A 26,585-nucleotide genomic window follows, 5' to 3' on the forward strand; every position below is an offset into this window, starting at 1 on the left:
ACCTATTTCATCATTAATTCTTTCAGCTCGTGCATTTTCTTCTGTCCTGGACAGTTCTACAGAACTGACAATCCCTCCAGCTGCCTCTTCTCTCCCTCCTCTCCCTCCCTCCCTCTTCTTCCTTCCCTGGGGAAAAAAGAAGTGGCAAGTAAATTATCTTTTATTCTAGAAATTTAATTTCCTATAAGAGTCTGCCCTTGTAGTGTTTCCACACATACTGAGTACCCTTGGGCTTACTTCCTAGAGTAGAGCAGAACAAAACACAAAATACAATCCTTTTAAACCACTGATCTTCTTTGGATAGGATTTACTATTTTAATGTGTACTCATATTTGCAATCTGCAAGGTACAATCCTTTGCAAGAACAGACCATAACAGAAGGTGTGTAAGAAGTACATGCTGCCTCACGTAGGCCATGACACACATTATCCAAACTGTAAAGCAAAGACTATGACCAGAGGAAAAGGTTCAGCTGCTGCCTAGATCCCAGGAACAGGATTGCAGCCAGGCGCAGCAGTACAGCTCCTGCCTTTTGGGTGCCTTACCACCCTTGGGCAACCAGGCTTTTTTTGTATATGCAAACACTCAGGTGTTCTAGAAGAGGATTCACAAAAATTCAGGACAAAGCCAAAGGGTGGTGGGCAGGAGGACAGCACCAGCTATCTCCTGTGCAGATTCACAGCACGAGCCCTCTAGATCCGACCTTGCCCAGCTGAAGCACAAGAGATGGGAACAATTTCTGCAGCCCTGTCCTGCAGCCTTTGTGTGAGTGCTTTGGGACAAGTGCTGGAGCCCATTTGCCCCAGCTGGCAAGACGATGGCCTTTCCCTGGCGCTGCGGAGCATCTCTGCTAGGGAATATCTCCCTCTTTTCAGAGGTTTCATTGATTGCTGTTGTGTAGCTGTTGGAGTGAGGCTATGACCCAGGGCTTCCCCACAAAGGCTGTAACCCTGCGCATGACGGTAGCATAAATGTGCAGAGCCTCCTTTGCAAAGTCTTTCACTTCTCTAGTTCTTACCAGAGTCTAAAGGGCATCTTCCCCCTCCTGCTGCCTCAGCACCACTTGCAAACCTTTCCAGTGAGGAGGCAGGAGACACTATCTGTGGCTCAGGGGATTTCCTGCCAGAGGCAGCTGCCTTCCTCCATCACAGCAGCAACACCAGGAGCTCTGAGCTGGACCTGACCTCAACTTCTCATCACAGCCCAACTGCTTCAAGCTGCTACTACTGCCTTCCTGTGCAAAGGGAGAAGGTGAGACCCACATCCGGAGGCTGCATGGCTGGCAGGACCTGCCCTGTGTCGCTGTGGGCAGCCAGGAGCATCCCTGCAGGTCTCAGAGCTCCTCTCCTTTCTGAAGGGAAAAGCCTGGGAGCAGTCTGCTGCCCTGCCAGTGTCTGTGAGGGCACTGAGAGCACAGGAGAGCAGGAGGCATCTTCCTGTGTCTGTGTAAGCTGCTGGGTAGCTTGAGGGTAACGCCAAATTTTAGGGTCATCCCAAGAACTGGGAGCACAAGAAGCACCCAGCTGCTGCGGCTAGACCATCCTGCACAGACCCCATGCCTTTTCACCTGCTTGCATAAAAAGTACCCACCACAGTTGTTATATTGGTCCTGCTCCTATCTTTATATCCTGATCTTGCTTTTTCTTTTTGCTGAGATGATGCAGGTTAAAGAGGATTCAGGATGATGTTGGCACAGTCAGATATTCTCTTGTTCCGGCCTCAGCATGTCATCTTAAAACAGAGACCAGAGTAATTGATACCCACATTCAAGCTTAAACTTAAAATACATACTTGTTTTCTTTTGATTTATTGGTGTTATTTGCACCAGAGGGTCCCTTCTACAGAGGGTCTCTGTTATAAAGATGGGGTCCTTGTCTGATGCCACCCATGATGCTCTGCATGTTTGGATGGAAAGGCACTGACAGGCTGGAGCATTGCAGTGGCATCACTGGGGCTTGTCTTGCACAAATATCACTTGCTGCACTGTACAAACCTGTGCAGCACTTGTAGAGAGAAAAAGGGTATGTTTAAGGACCCACACTGTTAAGCTACACCAGCAAAAAGTGGGATATATGAGGACATGCTAGCTTACAGTGTTGCTAGATCCCTCGGGAAATAGTGTAAAGTGGAACCTGGTGGATTCTTCCACATGTCTCAGCTCTGAGCTGCAGGACTGCCACTTTAGCACAGGGAATGACAGTCTCAGCATCTTGTTCCAAAACAGCATCCCGGAGTACGAAACTAGTCCATATCTGGCTTTTTCTGGCATTATTCTGAAGCCTCCTTCCCAAGGCAACATAGAGACAACGCTAATTAAATCCTTGGCAGGATCTCTGACTTTCAAGTCACTTGTTCAGGATACTGCATGCAGTCTGGGGATGAGGACGGGAACTTCTGCCTTGATCCTTTCCAGAGGAGTCCTCACAGCCAGCAGCCCAACTCTGCCTCTTTCTGCTGTGGTAACATCCAGCTACAACTGGAAGTCAGAACCAGTCAAAAGTTTTACAAGGGAAAAAAAAGAAAGGTTAATGAAGGGTATTTGTGTCCCACACTTCTCTTGGCTGAAAGATTCTCCTGCACAGGGATCGGCCTGCATTAGCATGCACAAAACTCCCCAAGCCCCTGGTAATTGTATCATGTCCAGGAAAATCCTGTTTTATTTTCAGCGTCTTGAAAACACTGATTTAGTATACCAGTTCTGACACACCATAGAAGTTACTAACTGTGCCAGGAGAGGATCCAGAAAGGATCATGACAGAAAAAAAATAAACATGACTTTAGGTATTCTGTCTGGATGTAAAAAAGGTTTGGGAAATTGAAAGAGAATTACATCCTTAGTCTGAATATGCCAATTTTATCTGTAACATGCAGGCTGCCATGCATTTTTGGTTAATATTTGTACGTCAAAGGCAGCAAGTAATGCTGAGCAAAGCAAAGCTGCTGCTGTACTACGCCAGTTTTGACATACAGCTTCTGAGCAGTGTGCTTCTGCGTGTCTGTGCCCTTCTGCATAAATCTGTTTCTGCTGACTTAGCTGAAATGCCAAAATGTACAGAGCCAGGTCACAGAAATCCCCGCCTCAGAATAGCAGTAGCAGGATTTGGGTTCCCCCAGCCTCTGCTGACGAGTGCATTTGCTGGGGCCTCATCCCGACACAGCACCGCTCTCATCACATGGCTGGGACTGTCCACATGCGTCTGGTGTGCTTTCCAGCAGTCTTTGTGGCCAGCGGAACCCTGGCATCAGCAGCTGGGCCAGACTTACTACGTAGGATGAGATATACATAAGAGAAGAGTACTACCAAGCAAACACAATGTCTGCTGTATTACCCCAGTAAATACTGGTTTTCCTCATCATACTCTGGTATCCACATAGCCTTCCCACTAATGTTAACGAATGTGCGACATGTGCATGCGCATCTACATCACCGAGACGCTTACCCCTTTCTTCACCTGGCACTCTCTGAGGATGTTCAGTCTCCATAGTCCTCCACGTGCTTGGGTTTAGAGAAGGTAAAGCACACAAGTTTTGAAAGAAATGGGCACTGAAGCACCACAACCAGCTGAGGTTTTCACATCACATCTGTCCACCATTAGCTGCCCAGGTAACCCTGTCTCTCCTAGAGCATCCTGCAGCACAGGTTCAGGAACAAGTCTATCATGCCTTCAGCAGTCCATTTTTTTCTCCTTTTTCTACAGAAAAAACCCCAAACCAGGCTGTTAACTGATGAAGTGCAGCAAGCCAGTCATTCCTCAAAGCCCTAACCGTTTGCTGACCCATACTTGGAGATAAATGTGATCTTTCTAAAAAACGTGAGCATAGTGCCCAGGGGTGTGCTGCACATGTTGAAATGATCTGCAGGAGTAAAGCATGGCCAAGCTTCAGCTCTGCCCAAGGGAGTGGGCACACCAAGAAACAGAGTAGATCAGAGGGTTTCTGCTCATCTCTCCATTTCCTAACAGCTCAGCAGCACATGCATACGCTCCTCTTTTGTTTCAAAGACACCATGGTCCTCTCTGTCATGGAGGAACAGCGTGTCCTGGCTTTGGCTGGAATAGAGTCAATTTTCTTCCTAGTAGCTGGTATAGTGTTATGTCTTGGATTCAATATGAGAAGAATGTTGATAACACACTGATGTTTTTCAGTTGTTGCTAAGTAGTACTTAGGATAAGTCAAGGATTTTTCAGCTTCTCATGCCCAGCCAGCAAGAAGGCTGGAGGGGCACAAGAAGCTGGGAGGGGACACAGCCAGGGCAGGTGACCCAAAGTGGCTAAAGGGATATTCCATACCATGTGATGTCATGCCCAGTATATAAACTCAGGGGAGTTGGCCTGGGGGGATTGCTGCTCGGGAACTAACTGGGCATCAGTTGGCGAGTGGTGAGCAATTGCATTGTGCGTCACTTGTTTTGTATATTCCAATTCTTTTATTATTATTGTCATTTTGTTATTGTTATTATTATCATTATTAGTTTCTTCCTTTCTGTTTCTGTTAAACTGTTCTTATCTCAACCCACGAGTTTCACCTTTTTCTTTCCGATTCTGTGGTGACCCTGGCTGGACACCAGATGCCCACCCAAGCTGCTCTATCACTCCCCCTCTTCAACTGGACAGGGGAAAGAAAATGTAATGAAAGGATCATGGGTTGAGATAAGGACAGTTGAATAAAGCAAAAGCAAAGGTCGCGTGCGAAAGCAAAGGAAAAGAAAAGATTTTATTCTCTACTTCCCATCAGCAGGCGATGTCTGGCCACTCCCTGGGAAGCAGGGCTTCAGTACCAGTAGTGGTTGCTCCAGAAGACAAATGTAAATAATGAATGCCCCCCCTTCCATCTCCCTTTACTTAGCTTTTATAGCTGAGCTGACATCATATGGAATGGAATATCCATTTGGTCAGTTTGGGTCAGCTGTCCTGGCTGTGTCCCCTCCCAAGATCTTGCCCAGCCCCAGCCTGCTGGTGAGGGGCGGGGGGGACCATTGGAGAGACAGCCTTGATGCTGTGCCAGCACTGCTCAGCAATAGCCAAAACACTGGTGTGTTACCAACACCTTTCTAGCTACCAATACAGAGCACAGCACTACAAGGGCTGCTACGGGGAGAATTAACTCCACCTCAGCCAGACCCAATACAGATTCTCTCCCCCATCCCACTGGGTTAGGGTGGAGTGAGTGAGACAAATGATGATCCAAAGGGAAATACCCATTTTAGCACCTATCTCTTGACCCAGCACCCAGCCCAGGGAAAGGGTTGTGCAGGACTTGGTGGACCAGCAGCTGTCTAGGCAGGTTTCAGTCCTTCAGGAAGGCCACACAATGCTGGAGCTTTCTGCATGTTGAAGGAGCACATCTGACACCTGCCTCTGGGATGGATGCTGCCAGACTGGATGCAAATCCTTGATGAATTCTATCACAGAGGATGAGGGGAGATTTCATTTGGGATCCTCAGAAAATGTGCGTCTTTCCCAGCAGCAGGGGATTGATGCAATGCGCTATATTCCTGGGCCAGTGACAGGCCGTGGCTTGTTGCCACCAACTAAAGTGAAATCAAACACAATTTGGTTAAAAATGTACATGTCAATAGGTTCTCTCGACTTCATGACTAAAGCCGTGCTGAAGCAGTATCTCCATTATCTATTTCTAAGTTAACAGCAGCAGACAACTATTGGACCAGCAACCAGCAAATATGCAACACACACGAACAGGCATGTATCAAGTACAACAATCCTACACAGGAATTTGGCCCCTTAGGCAGTTCTGTACCTCTCATCTCCGAAGTAGCGATGACAGGCTGCCCGAGCACAAAGAACAATCAGCCCCAGCAGCACCAAGACTGCTGGGAAGCTGTGAAATGCCCAGGCATCTCCCAGCGCAGCAGGGAGAGAGGCTCACAAGCCACCCTGCATGGTCGCTGGGACTGAGGGTGACACCTGGGCCACTCACACCACAGACACCATGCTCGGGGGAGGCGTTTCAGTGAGCCTGAGCGAGAGAGGAGCAGGCTGCCTGCGGCATTTGCGCGGAGCCTGTGGCAGGACATCCTCTGGTGCCTGCACTGGCTGGCGCAGACACAGCAGCACAAAGCACCCTCAGAGCCACTGCTGCTCCCTGGACCCACGGCACGGGTGGCTTCACGAGCCTTCCTGGGGTCAGGCTTTGTCCCCAGCCGGAGATGCCGAACGGCACCTCTGCTTGCAGCTCACCGAGCTCCACCCCAGGCTCTTCCTATGGGGGAAGCAGTGGCCAGAGGAGGCGAGACGTCAACAGGCATCAGTGACGGCAGTGGCACAGGCCGCTGGCACCTTGCGCGCAGGGGAGAGACAAGGCCAAACGCCACTCTCAGGGAGACCTTGGCTGTGCCCTGCACAGCAGCGGGAAGCCCTGTCTGAGGGGAGCCCAGGAACCATGCAAATTTTCCACCAGCCCCGGAGGGAAGGCGGCCAGTTTCCCCCCGCTTTCAAAGAGTGGTGTCAGAGGGAGAGGAGGAGGAGGAAGAGCAGGAGGAGGAGGAGGAGGAGGCAAGTGCCCGCAAGGAGCAGAGAGGGCTGCAGCTGTCCCTGGGTAGCCACCCTGTGGGGAGGACAGTGCCTGGGTGGAGGTGCCGTTCCTGCTGGCAGCGTGCCCCAGCCCTGGATGGAATGCCCCGCTCTCGCCCGCCCACTCCTCGACATCGTAGGCGCACTTATGGTGTTACAGTGGAGGGAGAATGTGAGTAGCTGCATGAGATAAACACAACCTGTTTCTTTTGGATGAAGCTTCAGCAGAAAAGTTCCTACAGGCACTGCAGAGCCAAACGCTCCCAGTTACAGTAGGGTCCTTCTCTGCAGCATGGCAGCACATGTCCCCCTGGGGATCCTTTTAGCTTGGGTCAAGAGCTGGAAAACGCCTTTCTTAACTCATTAACCACAAATTCGGCACCTTCAGCATCCGAGGGGTGCTCGGCCGCAGCGGTGCAGAGAGAGGGGGGGTGCTGGGTGCAAACACACCCACCAGCTTCAGCTCTGCCTCTTAGGGCTCTCCAGCAGCACCTTTCCTGCAGTGGTGTCAAGGCCATTTGCTAATTTGCCCAACACACATCAGGACATCGCCATGTCCATGTGCTCTGGTGTGCCCGCACCACTGTGCACCACGAGCCACATCCGTGCCTCTGTCACATGCAAGTGTGTGTGTGCAGTGTGCCAGGGTCTCCCTGTTTGTAAAGGGGTGAGGCTGGTCCCTGGCGCTGGGCGGCCACAGTGACTTGCGGATCCCTGTGGGATCCTCCTGTGGAAGATGTCCTCATGGCACAATGCATGCAAGGCATGTGGTCCACCTCCCTGGTCACAACCAGATCGATTGCACCAGTGTCACCCCAGGGGTGATGCTTGTCAGACTGCCATTCAGACCTGCTGTGGAGAGGTGTCTGCTCCATGGCCCCAGCCCTGTTGGCTCTGACATGGTGGTGGGCTTGTTGACCAGTACTGTCACTGGAAATGATCTTGGGGGCGGGGGGTCTCTCCTGCACTGGCAGTGCCTCGAAGCAGTGTTTGGCTCTGCAGAGAGGCTTGCGTTCTTCAGCAGAGTCAGTAACACTTTGCCTTTCAGTTCCTGTCTCTCAGCAACTGGGAAATTTGGGACCGTGATAAGACCATAGTGTGAGGCATGGGGGCAGAAGGGACCATGGGTTCAGACAGAGTTGTCCTACACCTAAAGCCAACAGTGCCTGCACACCCCAGGTGCAACCACCCCTGAGCAGGCACCAGTCCAGACGTGGATCATGCAGGTAATTTTTGCCTCCCCACCTTTTTAATGAAGAATAGGTATCATCTCCCACTGGTGGCTCCTTGCATCTCTCCAGGACAGTGACATGAAGGGATGAGGCTCCCTTTGCTGGGTTTTCCTGCAGAAGTGAGGCACAGAAATCATCCCCGCAGAGATGTGTGTGCTCAGCTGTGCTGCTTCACCTCCACATTCATCATGAGGCTTATTTTAAGGGAGCAAAACTCTTCCACGTCCACAGCAAGCCAAGAATCTGGAGACTACTGTTACTGCCAGGGTTTCATGCTGGAAAAGCTCTTTCTTGGGGTGTGTGCCATTTGGCCGCTATTGTTGCAGTCCCTGCTTTGCTTCGGAAAACAACAGAAGTGTCCATTGTAGCTCCATCCAAAGACATGGAGGGAGAAGCACCACTCTCACCTGCATACAAAAGCTGAGCTCCATGCAGAAACATTTCAAATGCATCACTTGGGTTTGTCAGCCTTATTAGAGTTGTTAAGCTCACTCCTCTAAACAATCATTTAGATGTGTTTTACTGTGTCTCCAAAGCAAAAGTCAAACAAGATGCAAACTGCCATGGTTAAAGTCAGAATTAGTTCTGAGAACAAAACATCCCTGTAAGTGCTCAGGTATCTACCCAGTCCCACCCAGCACAGCAGAAACACACCAAAGGAAACCAGCCAAAGGAGCTTTTTCAAAATGACATATATCTCCTAGCCAGCTTCCTTATATAATCAGTGATGATGTATTAGGTTTACATGGCAAGGTTTTGGTTGAGGGGGGTGCAGGGGGACCTTCTGTGAGAAGATGCCAGAAGATGCCCCCATGCTGAAAGTAGCCAGTTCCAGCCAGCTCCAAAACAGACCTGCTGCTGGCTAAAGCCGAGCCACCAGTGATATTGGTAGTGCCTCTTTAAGAAAGGGTAGAAAATGCTGTGTGTCCTGGTTTCAGCTGGGATAGAATTAATTTTCTTCTCACAGTACAGAGTGTTTTGGATTTAGTGTGAGAATAATGTTGATAACACACCGATGTTTTAGTTGTTGCACTTAGGATAAGTTAAGGCTTTTTCAGTTTCCCATGCTCTGCCAGCAAGGAGGTGCAGAAGAAGCTGAGGAGCACGGCCAGGACAGCTGACCTGAGCTAGCCAAAGCGAATGTCCATACCACAGAACGTCATGCTCAGTATCTAAACTGGGGGAAGTTGGCCAGGAGGGGCGGATTGCTGCTCAGGCATTGGTCAGCGGGTGGTGAGCAATTGCAGTGTGCGTCACTTGGTTGTTTTTTTTTTAATTTATTATATACCTCCTCATGACAATTATTATTGTATTTTTTATTATTATTGTTGGTATTACATTTTATTTTACTTTAGTTATTAAATCATTCTTATCTCAACCCACGAGTTTAACTTTTTTTTCCCAATTCTACTCCCCATCCCACTGGCACGGAGGAAGTGAGCGAGTGGCTCCACGGTGCCTAGTTGCTGGCTGGACTAAAACCACAACACTGTGCAACAGCAGCTGTGAGAGAGCAGTGAGAACATGTGAGAGAAACAACTCTGCAGACACCCAGGTCAGTGAAGAAGGAAGAGAGGAGGCGCTCCAGGCACCGGAGCAGAGATTCCCCTGAAGCCTGTGGGGAAGACCATGGTGAGGCAGGCTGTTCCCCGTGGAGGTCCACAGTGGAGCAAGGTGTGAGCTAGGGAAAGCAGCAGGAGGGATGGGGGTGAGCTGATCCTTTTTTCATGAGACAGCAGGCAGTCAGTTAATGAAATGCAAGACAGTCACTCCCCGAGGTGGGAACTGCATAATGAGAGAGGGGCTTGCAAAAAGGAAGATGGAGTCCCTAATAAAGAACTTTGGCTAGCCCATGTGTTACATTTTCTCAGAGAGGTATATTGCCTCTCTCCTAAGGGGCTGCCACGTAGCAAAGTGAGCAAACAAGAGTAAGTGGTTTGTGCATGTGGCTATTGCTGCGCCTGGGATTTTCTTTCTAGGAACAGCCCAACTTAGCTGGAGGATGAGGTGTCTGGACGTGCCACCCCTTACTCGGCCAGGGCACTGCAAGCTGGCAGGCGAGATTCTCAGAAAAGCAGTTCATCAGAGCCACTGCCCGCTCCTCCCAGCTGCCTCCTGCTTTGCCTTCGATAAGAAATGCCTGGGTCTGCGGAGGCAGCAAAGATGCCCAGTCTCAGGGCCGACGCAGATCGAAAATAGAAGGGCCTCATTTCGGCACCTCGCTCCTTCCATGCTCTGGAAACCCAGCCTTCCTCTGCTCCTGGCCCAGGATGTAGAAGACCAAGTGGAAACACAGGTGGTAAGAAAACGAGGGAGCAGCTTAGGTTTTTGAACGCCACAGTCTCCACAACAAGACGGCTGGGGTGGGGGGCTGAGGGACGAGATGAAGACTACCTGTTATGAACCGTCCCCTTCCCACTGCCCGTGTCTGACGGAGCCCACTGGGACTCGGCTACTGGATACCGAACGGCCGAGAGATGTGACTAAAATGCGATCCCGTGGGCGAGGCGGCGGGCTGCCCTCGGCTGTTGCCCGCTCCCTCAGGCTCAGGCCCGGCGCCTCAAGGCCGCGCTCAGCGGGGCGGCCGCGGCGCGCAAAGGGTGAAGAAGAGGCGCATGCGTTTTGCGGAGCCGCGCTTACCCCCCCCCCCGGCCTTGGCTCGGGGCTGGCTGCTCGGATTGGCCAGCGGCGGCTGGAGCGCCGCACGCGTCACTCTGGCCCGCCGCGCTCACTGGTTGCCGGGCGGCGCTGGGATGCCGGGGCGAGAGGCAGAGGTAGTGACGCGCGGCCGAGCCGGGACGGTCCGTTATCGTCCGTTGTGACGTCGGTAACCGAGCGTTGGCCCCGGTCCCTCCTCTCTCGCTCTGCTGAGGAGAGCCCGGGGGGGTGGTGGTGGTGTTCCCTGCGCCCCCTCCCCTCCTCCGTCGTGTTCCGCGGCCGCCCGGCTCTGAGGGACGGGCGGGCCCAGCCCCGGAACGGTGGGCCCGGGCCTTGCGGGGGGCGGGCGCTCCCCCGCCGCTCTCAGCGCGGCCGGAGGCTGGTAACGGGTTTTGAGAGGGGTCCGAAAATCGGGGGGTGGAAGGCAGCCGTGTGCCGCTCCCTGCGAGAGGCACGTTAGCGGCTTTGGAGTGTGCCCCTCCAGAAACCTCCGTGCTGCAAAAGCCTTCCCTGCCCTGATTCTGCTCCAAGTGGGGTAGAAGCTCATTCGTTATTAGCAAAACACCATTATAATGTTTAAAAAAAATATATATGAATATCTATCCACCCTGCTGTGTGGCTTGTGCCTTCTGCCTTATCACCCCAGAAGTGTGGGGGGTGGTAGCTGGTGTGTGTAGGAAAACCAAGCCTTAGCTGAGCAGGCTGTGCTGTGCTTTGGGTGCGTTTGAGCCATGTTTGGGTGGTGGGCAATTTTAAAGGGAGAGCCCCACTAGGGCCCGTGGCAGAGGGGGAGCTTGGTGTGCAATGGGGAGGAAGGGTTGGAGGTGCTGCCAGCGCAGTGCCGGGCAGAGGTGGATGGGATTGGGGCTAAGGCACACCCTTCGACATGGCAAATGGTTACCAAATGGCTGCTGCTACATTTAAAGTTTGGAAAACTCTTTCCAGCCACCAAATTGCAAGGAGATTCTGCAACAATCTCCCAGGAAAGGCAGAGGGACCAAAAACCACAAATAAAACTCGGATCAGGCTCTCAAAAGGTCTGAAAAAGTTTCCTGTGCCCTGAGCAGCAGTCCTTAGTGTCTGGGGTCAGCTCATCTTCCTTACCTATAGCATGCGATGTATCAGCCACTATATTTCCTCTTATGCTATTCTTAATAAATGGCCATTTAAAGTCCTCTTCTTCCTCTTCCAGATGCATCCAGTCCTAAAGGCCTTCGTGTGTGGCTCCATCAGTGGGACTTGCTCCACGCTCATCTTCCAACCCCTTGACCTGCTGAAAACCCGCCTGCAAACTCTGCAGCCTGCTGTGAATGGGTGAGAGAGTGAGGATGTGTGTGCATGGGAGGTGTGGGGGTGCCCCACCATAGGCTTCTGCCTGATTTACTGGCTGGGGCTTGGAGTTCAGGGTTGTAATTTGGATACTGAGAGTCTTTCTGAAATAGGAGGTATGTTTTTTTTAGCATGGATTGATATTTTGCTCCAGAAGAGAGAATATGGCTGCTCTTGTGAATGCTACTTTAATAACACATAACCTCAGCATTTGTCTGTACTCATCTGAGAGGCTGGTATTTTCTGGAGTGGCTGCCGTGCAGTTTCACAGGGTGTCCTCTGCCTGAAAAATCCTGTGCGGCTGTCACATAACTTTTCCGTGTGTGCAGCTACTCCTGTTTGCTCGGGGTAGTCAACCATGACTAAATCTGCTGCTGCTAACAAAGGGAATGAGCAACTAAAAATGCTAATGAGAGAGGTCTCTAACGTATGTTACAAGTGGTGGGAAAGCAGAAGGGGATGGAGAAGCCCTGGAAAGAGTGACCAAGAAAAGCAGGCTGAGTCGAGAAAGAGCGCCTCAGAGGTGCTGGGGTAACGCACAGAGATACGAGTGAAAGGGGGTGGCTGTGGAGTGCATCTGCGAGAGAGCAGAAGCAGATCATCTCTGCAGTTCCTGTCTTGTCTTCCTTTCAGGTCCGGTCGTGCTGGGATGGTAACACTGCTCTTTAGGGTTGTTCGTAATGAGAGTCTTCTGGGGCTATGGAAGGGTGTCTCTCCAGTAAGTGGCTGTTTTAACCCTGACTGCTAAAAATAAATAGATAAATAAACCTACTCTTTATTACTAGCTATGGCTGCCTGGATTTAAATAGCCAGCTCTTGTACAGTTATGAATGAAACCATGTGATTTAGATTAAATCCTATTTTAAGGAGTTAATATTGTGAATGCCACTGATTTGGTCATGGCAGTCCCTGTGGTTTTGCAGTCCTGAGCAGCTGAACAGTTGAATACTTTTGCAAATGTGGGGTGGCAACTGCACCAAATTCATTTTGGTTTGGAATATCTTGTTCCTAGAAACCTGCCACTGAGGAATGCGTTCAATCCTGGCATCATGTGAATCAATTGGCTCTCAGTGCCATAAGTGATTTTTACCTTGTCTTCTTTCATCAGCATGTTAGCTTTAGTGATTTTTTTGTTTGTTTGTTTTCTTCAAAGCTTCCTGTCAAGTTTAACAGTCTCTGAAATGGTGTGTAGTACATTTTGTCTTATGTATGCTTTTTCTTTCTTCATCTATTTCTGTTTCTTCTGAAGTCCTTTGCAAGATGTATTCCTGGGGTTGGGATTTACTTCAGCACTTTGTACATGATGAAGCAAAAGTTTCTAGTGGACCGTTCACCCACAGCCCTGGAGTCTGTCTTTCTGGGTGCCACCGCACGTGCGGTTTCTGGGATTTGCATGTTGCCAGTTACTGTAGTGAAGACCCGATATGAGGTGAGTATGACTTTCCCTGTTAATGATGTCACATGCCTTCCTTGTGAAGGAAGTGAAATTCTGACTGGAGAAGGTTGCTACCACTTGGGTGCAGCCAGGGATGTAGTCCTGATTTCATCCTGGTTCACACATTGTGCAGGAAATGCCACACACTGATAGTTAGGCAAGAAGTGTAAGATGAAACAGAATTCACCCTGAGATTTTTAAGTTTCAGTTGCATACAACATTTGTGTAGTATGTTTCATATTTTACCTTCCTGAAAGATTGTTTCAAAGGCTGAGGTAGGTGATACCAACTTTTTGCCTTGGGCTATCCTCTGTGCTGCCATCTCAGCCATCACATTGAGTGCATACTACCGGTTGTTTGGATGCTGTAGCCTCAGGGTGTGCGTAGGGCTCCTTGGCCTGTGCCTGGCACATGGATGGCTGACCGTTGTCTACTCTTGCAGAGTGGAAGATTTGGCTATGGGAGTGTATATGGAGCTCTGAAGAGTATCTATCAGACGGAAGGGGCTCGTGGGATGTTCAGTGGGCTCACCGCAACGCTGCTGCGGGATGCACCCTTCTCTGGCATCTACCTGATGTTCTACACACAGACCAAAAAGCTCACACCTCAGGGTAAGGCTGAATGTTGGAGGAAAATGTTTCTCTTCTCACATCTTGCCCTGCACTTGACTGCCTGCATGCTCTACTTATTACTGTCTACCTCAGTAGTTAAATTAGTCTCTTGTAGGGCTTTAGGTGGATCATTCACATTTTCCTGTGGAGAACTGTAGACCTATAGCTTAGGTCAGGGTAGAAATGGAAATTGGCCCTAAACTGCTTGATTGTCTTTATGAAGGCTGATGCATAAGGTGGGTTAGTGAACAGTTGAAAGAGAGGATGTCTTCAGCGGTGCTTTTTGCTGCTGGTTGTCTTGTATACTGATCAGTTTCCACTAAACTGGGGCTTCTCTGCTGTTAGAACTGGTTGGGGCAACACTTGCATAATCTTTCCTGTTCTGAGTTCCTGTCAAATTCAGTTCCCAGGCAAGTGAGGCTTTTTAATAGTGCTAACTTTTGACTAGTAGCCACTTTTCCCCTTGAAAGATTTCTCTACTCTGCATGGATTTTAACTTCTCTTAGATTCCGACGTTGATTTAATCATTCAGTAGCTTTTCAATTTGTCATGCAGTGTGAGTGTTCCTGGCCTGTTACATGTCTGAGTGCATTCCCTTTGCTCTGTTGCAGACCAGCTGGATCCAGTGCTCATGCCCTTGCTGAATTTTGGCTGCGGGATCTTTGCGGGAATCTTGGCCTCGCTGGCAACGCAGCCTGCTGATGTCATCAAAACACACATGCAGCTATCCCCCCAAAAGTACCGCAGGACAAGCCAGGCCATTGCCTTCATCTACAAGGTGAGGTGAATCCCTTCTAATACGCACAATCACAGCCTCACTTCTGATCTCCTTGCCAGAAGCACAGCTATGTGAAGAAAGTTGTTGCCTTTTAAAGTAGGTGAACAGATGTGACTGCTTGATGTGCTCTTGCAGTCAGGCTAATCAGTGTCAGCATTTTCAGAAACTGAAGTGGGTCATGCAGTGTGAGACTGAGGCTGAATCTCTTGCCACTGGTTTAGTGCAGAGCTGTTCAGTAATAACTGAAAAGTACTCTGGTTGATGGTCTGAAAGCAGTCGGAAGCTTCAGTCCATTCCTTGCTTTTCCTTGTAATTAGAGGGGCCATTGTCACTACTCAGATGTGTTTCTTGCTCCTCTTGAATGGATTACAAGGCAGTGAACTTGCTCCCTGATTATTCTTGCCATTCCTCAGCCCTCTATCTATTTTCACAAAACTACAGATGATGGGGACTTGGAGAGCAAGCTGAGAGTACTGGAGCACAAAGGTGGGCGTATTCCAGCAAGCATTTCTCCACACAGACCCGCTTCATGTTTCAGGCTGGTGAATGACTTCAGTTCTGTCTGTTACGTATTGATTCTTACACTGGTAGTGACAGAAAGCACTTGACTTATTTCATCTTAACTTCATTTCAGCTTAGCTTAGTATGTAGGCTTGGAGGAGCTGTGCTTAGAGCTGCTGCTGCCTCTGGTTTATTGGTGTAGGCACATCTGTGATGACTACTCTGGGGCAAAGGGTTTCTTTAGTGTGTAGTGCGAAATGCCGGTTTCAGATACAAACCAGCTACAAAACAATTCTTTGCCCTTTGGACACTAAAAGAGAAATAAATACCCAGATCTGTATCTCAGGAATGGGGTGGAGATGTGCTGAAAGCCCACCTTTCCCTTCCTGCCCTCAGAAGGGTGGATCTTGGCAGTTTTCCGTCTTGCTTTGTTTCCATGTTGAACTCTATTCCTAAACAGGAATCTGTTTATTTGTGCATTGTACATTTTTCTCATACCAGAATGGTTTTTTTACTTCAGTACTTACAAATCTCAGTTTTTACAGAATAGCTAAGTGACTTGTAAATATGAAGCTCTAAAACAAAGACAAGTCCTTTTCCTGAAGTGTCTTGAAGCATTACACCCTCACCTTCTCTTTGTTGGCCTTGAGTGTGGCTTTCCCTATCCGTTGTCTCCATCCTGGCGTTTCTTTCTCCATGCACTGCTCTTCTTGCTTTCTTGGGTAGCCCTGCAATTGCACAGTGCTACAGGTTCTTCCTAGGCATTAAATGCTATTTAAGACTGGGTCTTTCGGAAACTGATCTGAGTCTGAGCAGAAATATATCCTGTTCTGTTCCATGCAATAAATGCTGAGAAATTCAAACACTAGAGGCAGATTGCGATGGATTGCTGTTTGTTTCTCTCCTGTTACAGGACTTTGGGTTGATCGGCTTCTTCCGAGGTGGCGTGCCCCGTGCCCTCAGGCGGACTCTGATGGCAGCAATGGCATGGACGGTGTATGAACAGATGATGGAAAAAATGGGCTTGAAATCTTGACTGACTTGCACAAGAAATGACCAGCTTCACTCCCTTCTCCTGCTTGCTGTGATCAACTGGCACTAGGAAGTTCCCAGTTCCACAGAGGAATAAGCCTTGCTCAACCACAGGGAAGAAAGCCCTTCTGAGACAGGGGATTAGGCCTTTTGGCAAGTAGGGGAAAGAAGGATCAGATCTTTGCGTCATTTGATCAATGCATTGCAGAGGGACTGCACTCGCAGACTGCCGTGGGAAATGGCGGGGTTTCCACAGCCTGGTAACTACGCTGAGAGAAAAACCCCTGTTAAAAATAGCTCTGTGCTCACCGCCTTTATGCAGTGAGGCTTTGCTGAGCAAAAGTGAGGAGAAAACAGTGATTGTGGAACCTGCCAGCCTGTTTCTTGCTGGTCTGGCCAGCAAGGCCACAATGACCCACTGTCTGATGTAGATCCTCCTTCCTCATATGCTTTGTTCTCACAGGGGAACGTTGCAGACCACAGTGGGAGACTGGATGTGTCTCTTAATACTTGTATTGCAGGAGTGCGTGGAAGAGAAATGAAGTGCTGAAGGAAAGCTAGGAACGTGGTCTCTGTCATCACTTTTGTACTGTACATGATAGCAGAGAAGGTAACTGGAACCTCCTTGCTGTGTCGTGTGTTACTATGTAACTGGGCATCTTACCAATCTTGAAATGTGCTTCTGCCTCTACAGCAGTGTTTGCACAGGAATTAAGAAACATAAGGCACTTTAGCGTTGATTGCTACGAAAGTTCTACTTGTTCTCTGACTTTTTCCTGCTGGTCTGACTATATCAGGAACACTCAAGTTTTTTTTTTTTCATCCAGTTGTACTAGAGACTTACTTGCTCCCTCATTCATTTGTTAATCCCTGATCAACACCCTCGGTGCTAGCTGGTCCTTAGGTGTAGCTTTTAGCATCATAGGTCATAACGCATAAATGTGTTATGGAAGCAGATATAGATACTGACACTTCATATTTCCCTTAAAAACTGCTGCTGATTGCATGTGGAGTATCTTTGGGTTTGGAAAGAAAAGGCTACTCTTTTCTGTGAGCTTTCTCCAAAGTTTGCAACCTGTGAGTGTTTGGTAGGGAACTTTAATTCTCTTTGATCTCTATACAGACCCTTCACAGTTTCCCGGCTGACATTTTCTGGTAGCAGGTAGTCCATATTTCAGTATTCCTGAGTTTAGGCTTAGAGATAAATACACTTTTTTCATCCACTGTGCCTTCTTCCTCATTCCTACTTTGTTACGCAGACCTCATAGCATGTGCTGTCCAAACTTGGGTACAGCCTGCTGCCCTCTTCACTTGTGCCTCTGTGCTGGCTGGCTGGGTTGGGACTCTTGCAGCTCTGTTACCGTTGCCACAAAGCTGGGCATGGAAGTGTGTGTCCTGTTCTGTAGTGTGCCTTGCAGAAAACATACCTTTGGCTTTTATTTTCTTAAATATTTATCTAGGGATATTACAATTCACTTTAGAAACAGAGCAGATGTCTCTAAATATGAAGACATGACGCTAGCTGTACGAACAACCAGTACTACCTACCTGTTGTTCATAAAATTTAGAGTGCGATTTGCATAATCACTGCCTGCCCTGGCAACCTCCTGAGCACAAGAGTAGAGGGGACATGGATTGTAAAAGATGTTCTCTACCAGATTCCAACTCCAAGAAGGTTTGATAACTGATGTGAAAATTAAGTCTGAGTAAAGTGTAACGGGATGGGCTGGAGGCCTGGAAGGTGCTGCCTGTTTCGAGTATCAGCCCATCTGCAAGGGGAGACTGATGCTACACAGTGCAGGAGTCTTCAAGAATGGTGGTGGAGGGTCCCGTGTGCACGTGTCTGTATGTTAATAATAGAGCACTGCATCAAATCATTCCACCTTGTGACTGACAAGCTGTCAGATTCCCTCTGCTGCTTCTCACTGTCAGGCATGTGGGCACATAATTTGCCAAATCCTAAATATTAAGAACTGTTCCTTTCTTTCGCTGTCCCTCCTGCCCTTAGTGACCTGAACTCGTGAGAGTGCATGGAACAGTGGTAACTGCACATCCTGCTGTTTGTTACCCTGAGCACTACTGACACAGAGAGCTGGAGAACCAAGTCTAGGATTGCTGACCTGGCAGACTGAGGTGGCAATTACATGAGTTACATCATTTGTCTTTTATTCCCCTATGCATGGGATCAAACCAACATATTGTACCGGAAGCCTGAATTTATTTGGGCCTTTCTTAATCTGGTGTGTGAGTTGGATCTGTTGATCATCCTGGGCTGTGGCAGTCAAGGGCTGTGTATGGTGTTGCCTGCAAGGTGCTTCATGAATATTTTAGTTCCTGATGTAGCAATGGCAAAGTAGTGTGCAACTTGTGCAGACAGAAATGTAGGCTCTTAAAAATGAGGCAAGCGAGCAAAGAATGCGAGGTAATAGATCTTGAATTAAGTAACGTCCTCACCAAAAATCTGAAATACAGGAACGCTTCAGTGGCTTTTATGCCCTATACTCCTGCTTGGTCAGGTAACAAAGGAAGAACTAGAGAATTTATTGCAGTGTGCTGGTGTTTTAAAGTCTACTGATTTTTATTTATTTATTTATTAAAATCTGGATTCAGGCCTAAAGCAGTGTTAGCTTTTCCTTTGGGAAAGTTCTTCCATTCCACTTAATTCGTGGAGAATGAGGAGGGTCTTTGTTGTTGCAGTAGAGTGGCAAAGTATATGCTTTTGACTTGTGAGTTAGCCTGGGCTCCTTTGAGTTTAAGAAATAGACAATCTAAACTGCACTGTGTTTCATTAACCCTTGGTGCTGCAAATCCAAAAATTTCTCTGCGTGTGAGCTGGGGAGAGTGAGTTTTGCGATGCAAGTTTGTTGGGTTTTTTCTGTATTATTTTTTTGTGTCAGGTCTCTCATATATGGGGGAAGGAAAAGCCTGAAGTTCTGTTTCACTGTCTTCTGAAAGCTGTATCACCTAGGCAGGCACAAGACTGTTTCTCAGCTCTGATCCTTCCCATTGTTCACCCTTTTCCCCTCTTCAAAAACAGTCTGTTCCTAAAGTGATTTACTGAAGTTACTTCTTGATAGCTGTAGCAAGTCAAGAAAAACAAGTGTGTGGACTTGAATAGATATATTGCCCTTGAGGTTGCATGCTCCTAATTAACAACAAACAGTCACCGTACAACCTAAATGCAAAGTAAACCAAATAAAAGATTTAGGCACAGGTGCTTAATCACCTACCTGCATCATGCCAGCAATTCAACACTAATGAGCCTATCAGATAATCATTTCCAAAGCTGACTTAGCTTGGATTCCAGAGAAGCTTGTGTGATCCCTTCTATATATGGTGGGATTGCAGTCGGATCCCTCTCAGAATGACCTCCGTTGCTGGCAATACACTATTTATTAATGAACGTGTGTTGTTTCTGCCCCTGCAGCTGTGGTGTAGGAACACAACTAAGGTTCACACGTTGAGGCAGACAGTATTTAAGTGAGTTGTAAGGGCACAAGAGAAATAGTCTGATTATTTATGTTTTAGAAACTTCACATTTCCATTCTTCCTGTGCCCATGATCGTTTTTTTTCTTGCACTGTTTAAACAGAACTGGCGCTTTGGAACATTACATAGGTTTAGTATTATGAGTGTTTATGTGTCTGTATAAAATAGTTATGTGAGAAGGTGTATTATATGTTTCTATTAAAAACTGGTTGCCAGATGAACCATGCATCTCTTCAGTGTTTCTTTAAAAAACCCAAACAAACCAACCCCAAACCAGTCAAACCCACAGAGGGATGGGACGGAATAGAGGCTTAAGAAAGCAAAAGAAGTTTCCCAAGAGAACAGGACTATTGGATGAATGCAGAACCCGTACAAGGCAATACGTATTCTCTTTTTCTGTGGGGTATAATAGCCACAGGCTCTGCTAGTACAAGCTAAATCAGCTTTACGTAAATGAAAAAAACACATAGCAATGGGGAATCTTGTCTGTTTCACAGCTTCCTCTGCCTGCCTGCTGTGTGTAAAGTCTGATAGAAATACTAGCTGGTGAAATACCTGCCTTTACAACAGTGGGGTTTGAGCACTCTGGAGAGAGACTGTTTTTAATCTCCTGCCAACCAGGTCTTTGCTACTCAGGCAGTCTGATCTCAGCAGGGAACCAGAACTCGTGCCTGGGACATAATCCTCTGCCGCAAGGCGTAGTGCAAGGTGACGCTGGATTGCTGGGATCTCTTCTTGCTGTCACAGTATGGTCCTGGGATTCAGTAGCAGGCAGGTTGTGCTAAGCAAAACTTTGATGTTGTTGATACCGAGATGTTTGTCTTCAGATGTGAAAATCCTAAACCTCTTTTCAGATGTTGCCTAGATGATACACTCTTATATGAAGCAATTTTCACAGAGTTATCTGTGTGTAACAGACTTACCAGACAGTTCTGGTGTGCAGCCTTGTGCCAGCTGGACCTGAGCCGCTTGTGCAGGTATCTGATACCAAGTTAGGCTGGCGATAGTATGCGCTCTTACATGCAGACCTCCCCAGAGCTCTCCTGCTGCCTTGGAGAAACACTTCAGTGTAGAGAGTGTTTGCTCCTGCTGCCGACAGCTGCCCCAGCTGTGAGAAGAGATAGCAGACTGCAGTGATGAAAGAGGCACTCGGGATGACGACGAGATGGTTCCGAAGCAACGGCGAAAAGACCTCTTCATTGTCTCTTACAGCACATTTATATGTTACTAAAACAGGAGCACATATCTGGCTCAGCTGGGATGTTTGTCAGTCCTCAGAACACTTAAACACACACTCCACATGCATACTCGTGACTGTCTTCAGCCACATCTTCCCAGGCACACACCAGGCAGTCCTCCGACCTGACCTTGTAAAACCAGTTCTTCAAAGGCTTGGCAAACATGCAGCACAACAAGTTCTAACATTCACTCTTGATTCACATGCCAGGTGTTCTGAGCTGCTCCCACATCTACCCCTTTTTTGTTTAGGAACATCAGATTCACAAGGAAGGCAGCGAGTACTCTAGCTTTGAATTGATCCAGTCCTTGTACTGCTCCCCAGATGATTCTGATTGCTACAAACATACAAATTATTAATAACCCTCCAACAGCAATAAAAATTCAGATACACAGATTTAAACCTTCAAACCATGTTTTTGGATTTAACCATTTACCACTATTAGACAATTCTTCAAAAAACATCTTGTTCTGCTAATTGTGTATATTTCCCATTTGATCTTGTAATATCTGTGCAAGATTTTAGATCTCTCCTGCAATATTAATAGCAAATGCACCTTGTAAATGCACCTTCACCTGGTTCAAATCGTATACACTTTCATTCCCTTGTAAAGGAATTACACACAGCCCTTGTTTTTGGAATTCCCAATCACAATGTAATTTCATTCTATTTTGTAATGCACTTTGTCTATCTCCGTGTGATGGGCTGACACTGACTGGAAGCCAGGCGCCCACCAAAGCCGTTTTATCGCTCCCCACTCCTCAGCTGGACAGGGAGACGGGAAATGAGGTTTGTGGTCAGTTCATCACACGTTATGTCTATTGCTTCATCCTCCTCAGGGGCAGCACTCATCACACTCTTCCCCTGTTCCAGTGTGGGGTCCTCCACAAACTTCTCCAACGTGGGTCCCTCCCGCAGGCTGCAGCCCTTCATGAACTGCTCCAGCATGGGTCCCTTCCACGGTGTGCAGTCCTTCAGGAGCACACTGCTCCAGCGTGGGTCCCCCATTGTTGCGGAGGATCCACAGGGGACATCACACACAGCCCAATGTGATCAAGTGAAGTTCATTTACTACCACGTTTGACACAGTTATATATCTTATGTGCTTGTGCACGCGCCTTATACAATACTCTAATTGGTACAATACCCCGGTTCACGCGACACTATCTTATCCTCTATTGGCTGTGCAAGCTTCTTCACGAGGTGTCCAGCAGTTACTTATCTCATTCTTCAGCATCCAGGTGTTGTTTGTCAGGCTCTTCTTATCTTCCTTTTTCCCAGCATACAAGGACACAGCGTCCTTGTCTGCTCCAGCACTTTGTAAACTTAATGCTTCGTTCCCACCTAACGGCTGGATTGCTCACATGCCTTCGCCCAGCCAAGAAATCCTCAACAATTCCCCCTTCTTGTTTTTGAGCAATCCAGGCTTGCTTAATAACTTGGGATGCCATTTTTCCTTAACAAGCTGAACAAGGTAAAATTATTACAATAGCTAAAATCACAATAACTACAATAATGCCCATAATTCTTTGAGCCAACCCGTTACCCCTAATGACCCAGACCATGAGGACTATGAGGAAGATGAACCATCCATACATTCTTGTGCCATCTTGCTCCGCGAACTCAGCCCAGCAATTGGTAGGTGCCAGCTTTCCGTGGGCGTCCCCGCAGAGGCAACGATGGCCTCACCATACACCAGCCTGATGCTCTTCGGAAAATCCCGGTATTTATACATTTGCAGAGGAATGGGTTTCAGCACACGTGGCCAGCGGGTGCCAAAAGTCCGCCTCGGTTGCAATCTATGACGCATGCGCTCGCTGGCCAGGCACGCTGCATGAGTCATAGCCATCTTGTCTATTGGTTCGTGGGCTTTATGATGCAGTTGCAGTGCACAGAGAATCTTGACCTGTCATGTTAGCCAAGGTGACCTATACATTAGTTTTCGACTGAGATGGTATTCATATTGCCACACCATCTATGATGCTCCAGATGATGATGGTTGTGCAAATTCAACAGGAGTCCGTCGTGGGCCTGTATCTGTGGAAACACAATCAACCTCGTTCCCAGGTTATTAATGGAAATAGACCTTACCCCTAATTTTGGCTTTAACTAACTTTTACATTTACCCCACACTGTCTTCCCATAATCACACTATGTTTAACCAAATTATGCTTAGCACACTTTTTACCTAAAGCAAGTTCTATATACAATAAGGCACGCTGTTCTAAAAACCTCCCTGAAGGACTCAATGTCCGCTAGTCCTCTAAAGTGTAATACTCTATTAGTCAGAATCTGTTGGATCAGTGGCTCCAGCACCCGCCGGTGCCGTCCCAGTTGCCACTGGGACAATTCCGGATCCAGCATCAGTGCGAAGCCATGGCTTGACCCACTTAGCCGGGATCCAGTGAAGGCCTCGATCTGTAAGCAGACACATATACCCTCTCCCATTAAGTTTTACTTCTGCTGGTCTGCACCATTTCCCGGATTATGGGTCCTTATACATTACCATGATTCCTGTACTTTGTTGCGTCCTTTCTGCCTGTAAAAGAGCATGATGCACTACCATTCGTGGGTCTTTGTGATCACCTGTCAATCTAAGATAATTTAGCACAAATAAGGCTTTGGCCAATCGTTCCTCTGGGAGTAAGCCCTGGGTTCCCCCCTTTTGTTTTTGCAGCATGCTCTTTAAGGTTTGTTGGCCCGTTCGACAATAGCCTGTCCTGTGGGAAGATGTGGAATACCCGTACCATGGTGAATTCCCCACAAATTACAAAATCGAGCAAATCGTGTAGGACCATAGGCTGGGCCGTTGTCCGTCTTAATTTCTTTAGGCACACCCAGCACTGCAAAAGAAGCGTGAAGGCCTTACATTCAATATGTAAGGCCTTTTCTGCAGTTTGTACCGTGGCCCACATGGCAGCAGAATAGGTATCAATACACACATGCACATAACACTTTGCACCAAACCACATGACATGGGTGACATCCATTTGCCACAACTGTAATGGTAAGACACCTCATGGGTTAACCCCACAGCCCAAGCCCAGCCCTTCCTTTTGACAATCGGGGCATGCTTTAACGATACCTTGGGCATCAGTGAGTGGTAAGTCAAATTGCTTTGCTAACATCCTAGCGGGTTGGTGCAAGAACGCATGTGATTGCCATGCTTGTTGAAAACGATTCCCTGGAGGAGGCTCCCATGCCGCTGCAACCAATTGGTCAGTTCTGTCATTTCCCGTTTCTCATCTGCACATGCGCTCGTACCCAAGAGTTCTACCAGAGGGTCCATATCGTCATTAGTGATACCGCGAAGATTCCGCACCCACTGGATATCTTCCACAGGCTTCTGGACATCATGTACCGTTGAAATTTCTAACATTGCCAGCATCTATGTGCCACCTCAAATACTTCCAAGGTGCTGCCTTTTGCACCTTTTCAGGAGCAATTATTACTCCGCGATGGCTTAAGATGTCCTGCAATTGAGTTAAAATTTCATCCTGTGGCAAGTTCCTTCCCGCTATCAAAATGTAACTGGGGAAACTGCTTTCTTACAGGCTCTAATGCCCAGGCCACATATACCTGACACATCGTGGGGGAATTGTGCATTCATTGCGGTAACACAACCCAGTGGTATCTCTTATAGGGCTCTGCCTTGTTAATCGACGGTACCAAAAAGGCAAACCGTTCAGCGTCATCTGGGTGCAAGGGAATGGTGAAAAAACAATCCTTTAGATCTATAATTAACAAATCCCATTCTTCTGGAAGCATAACTGGAGACGGCAAACCTGGCTGCAGGGCTCCCATACTGTGCATCACTGCATTCACAGCTCTGAGATCATGTAACAGTCTCCATTTCCCAGTTTTCTTGGGAATGGTAAATATTGGTGTATTCCACGGACTAGTAGAAGGAACAACATGTCCCGCTCTCAATTGGTCCTTAACTAACTCTTGTATTTTTAGCAGCTTTTCAGAATTTAGCGGCTACTGATCAATCCAAACAGGCTCATCTGTTTTCCAGCTAATTTTCAGGATTGGCTGCCCCTCAGTGAATGCTCCTAAAAAGGATGAGTCACTAACATTGCCTTCATTTGGCTCAATAAATCACGGCCTATGAGGCCAAACAATTCAGTTGTGGTAGTCATGACACACGGACGCGTCGTAACGTGTTCACCGTCAGGGAACACAAATGTAATCAGTAGCTGACTTACTAAGGTGGCTTGTGTGCCCCCTATCCCTGCAATGCCAAAATTTGGATTGATCAATGGCCATGATGGAGGCCAAATATATCGTGAAATAATCGTAACATCAGCTCCTGTATCAATTGTCATCAGTTTCTTGACGATAACTCCGTCAGGCCCTTCCAATTGCACTACCTTTTCTGGTTTACCTTTTGTTATGTCCATGGCAAGGTATACCTGTGGTTTCCCTGTGGACCTGAATCCACCATCTCCACGTTGTACTTCACCTGGGTTTGGAACACACGACCTGAATGGAACTAATTGTGCTAGTCTGGTACCTTTAGGAATAGAAACAGTAGGGATTAAAACATGAATCATAATTTTCACAGTCCCACAAAAATCTGCATCAATAAGCCCTGGGACTACCAAAATTCCTTTTAGAGCTGTTGAAGATCGTCCCATCACAAATGCACTAAGCCCGAGCCCCAATGGTCCCTTTATGTTGCTATCCACCAAGTGTACCCCTGCGTCCATCAACGTAATGTCTACTGCGGTTTCCACATCCACTCCGGAGCTCCCTGCAGTGGCAGATCTGGTGGTTGCGAGGCTGCCTGAGGGCTGGCAGCCCAGGTCCCTTGTGTTTGTGTCATCGCGCGAGGGGCCTTCGCGGTCGGTGTAAAGTTTCCCTTCTTCCTATATTCTTGGTGGTGTTGTCATCTTTCTTAGCAGAAGCTGTACATTTGCTCCTAATGTGTCCACGTTTGCCACAGTTAAAACACTTGACCAAGGGTGTCTTACTGGCCCTGTACTTCTTTGTAGCTCCTTGTGGAGCTGCGACAACATAGGCTGTTTTCTGTGAGTCCACTGCTCGATCCATGTATTCTAGCATATCAACAATGGCTGCATTTTTCGGCAAATTACACAATGCTTTGCGTGTCTTTTCATTAGCATTTTCGAAAGCGAGCATTTTGAACATGTTTTCTTTCATTTGCTCGGTCATGTCAGGGTGGTCATAGATTGCCCTATGCAATCTATTAATAAACTGTGCGAAAGGTTCATTATGCTCCTGTTTCACCTGAGTAAAAGTATGGTTTCGAATATTGTCTGGTATGGAAAGAAAAGCTTGATACGCCAAGATCTGTGATAGATGATGAACCTCAGTGATACATTGTAACTGAGCATTCCCCGATGCGAAGGGTCCAGTACCCATCAGCATCTGTGTGGTTACTCCCCATAAGGGATCTATTTGTTGTCAGTGGTGTTGCTTGTTCCCGATCACAGAACGTCTCCCACTGCCGGAAAAACACTAACATTTGGGCGGGCTCCAAAACCATATGTGCTAGCTGTTTAATATCTTGAGGTATCAGCGTATCAGAAGAAAAAATGAATTGCATCATTTGTTGAGCTAACGCAGACTTAATTCCATACTGACTCACAGCATACCTTAATCTCTCAATGACCTTCCAGTCAAACGCTTCCCATTTTTTCTGTCCATTTAATGCAATAACTGGGAATGCTTGGAGCATAGTCCCTTCTATAATGGCATCTTTTATTACTCCCCTCCAATGTCTCTGCC

General features: G+C 47.8%; 1 protein-coding gene across 9 annotated transcripts; it reads left to right on the top strand.

Moving 5' to 3' along the window:
• Positions 1-9,296: 9,296 nt before the first annotated feature.
• SLC25A38 (solute carrier family 25 member 38) lies at positions 9,297-19,815 on the top strand. 9 transcript variants are annotated; one of them, XM_069810674.1, is made up of 7 exons: positions 9,297-9,317; positions 11,613-11,734; positions 12,383-12,467; positions 12,999-13,178; positions 13,627-13,795; positions 14,407-14,573; positions 15,988-19,815. In XM_069810674.1, exons 2-7 carry the CDS (start codon positions 11,613-11,615, stop codon positions 16,108-16,110), a joined length of 846 nt encoding a protein of 281 aa, XP_069666775.1. In that variant the 5' UTR covers positions 9,297-9,317; the 3' UTR covers positions 16,111-19,815. The 9 variants fall into 9 exon arrangements, with proteins under 9 accessions (XP_069666775.1, XP_069666724.1, XP_069666732.1 ...); XM_069810623.1 differs by lacking the exon at positions 9,297-9,317 and adding an exon at positions 9,752-10,061; XM_069810631.1 differs by lacking the exon at positions 9,297-9,317 and adding an exon at positions 10,224-10,536.
• Positions 19,816-26,585: the final 6,770 nt, after the last annotated feature.

This window comes from Haliaeetus albicilla, chromosome 2, assembly GCF_947461875.1.
Source record: "Haliaeetus albicilla chromosome 2, bHalAlb1.1, whole genome shotgun sequence".
NCBI lineage: Eukaryota > Metazoa > Chordata > Aves > Accipitriformes > Accipitridae > Haliaeetus > Haliaeetus albicilla.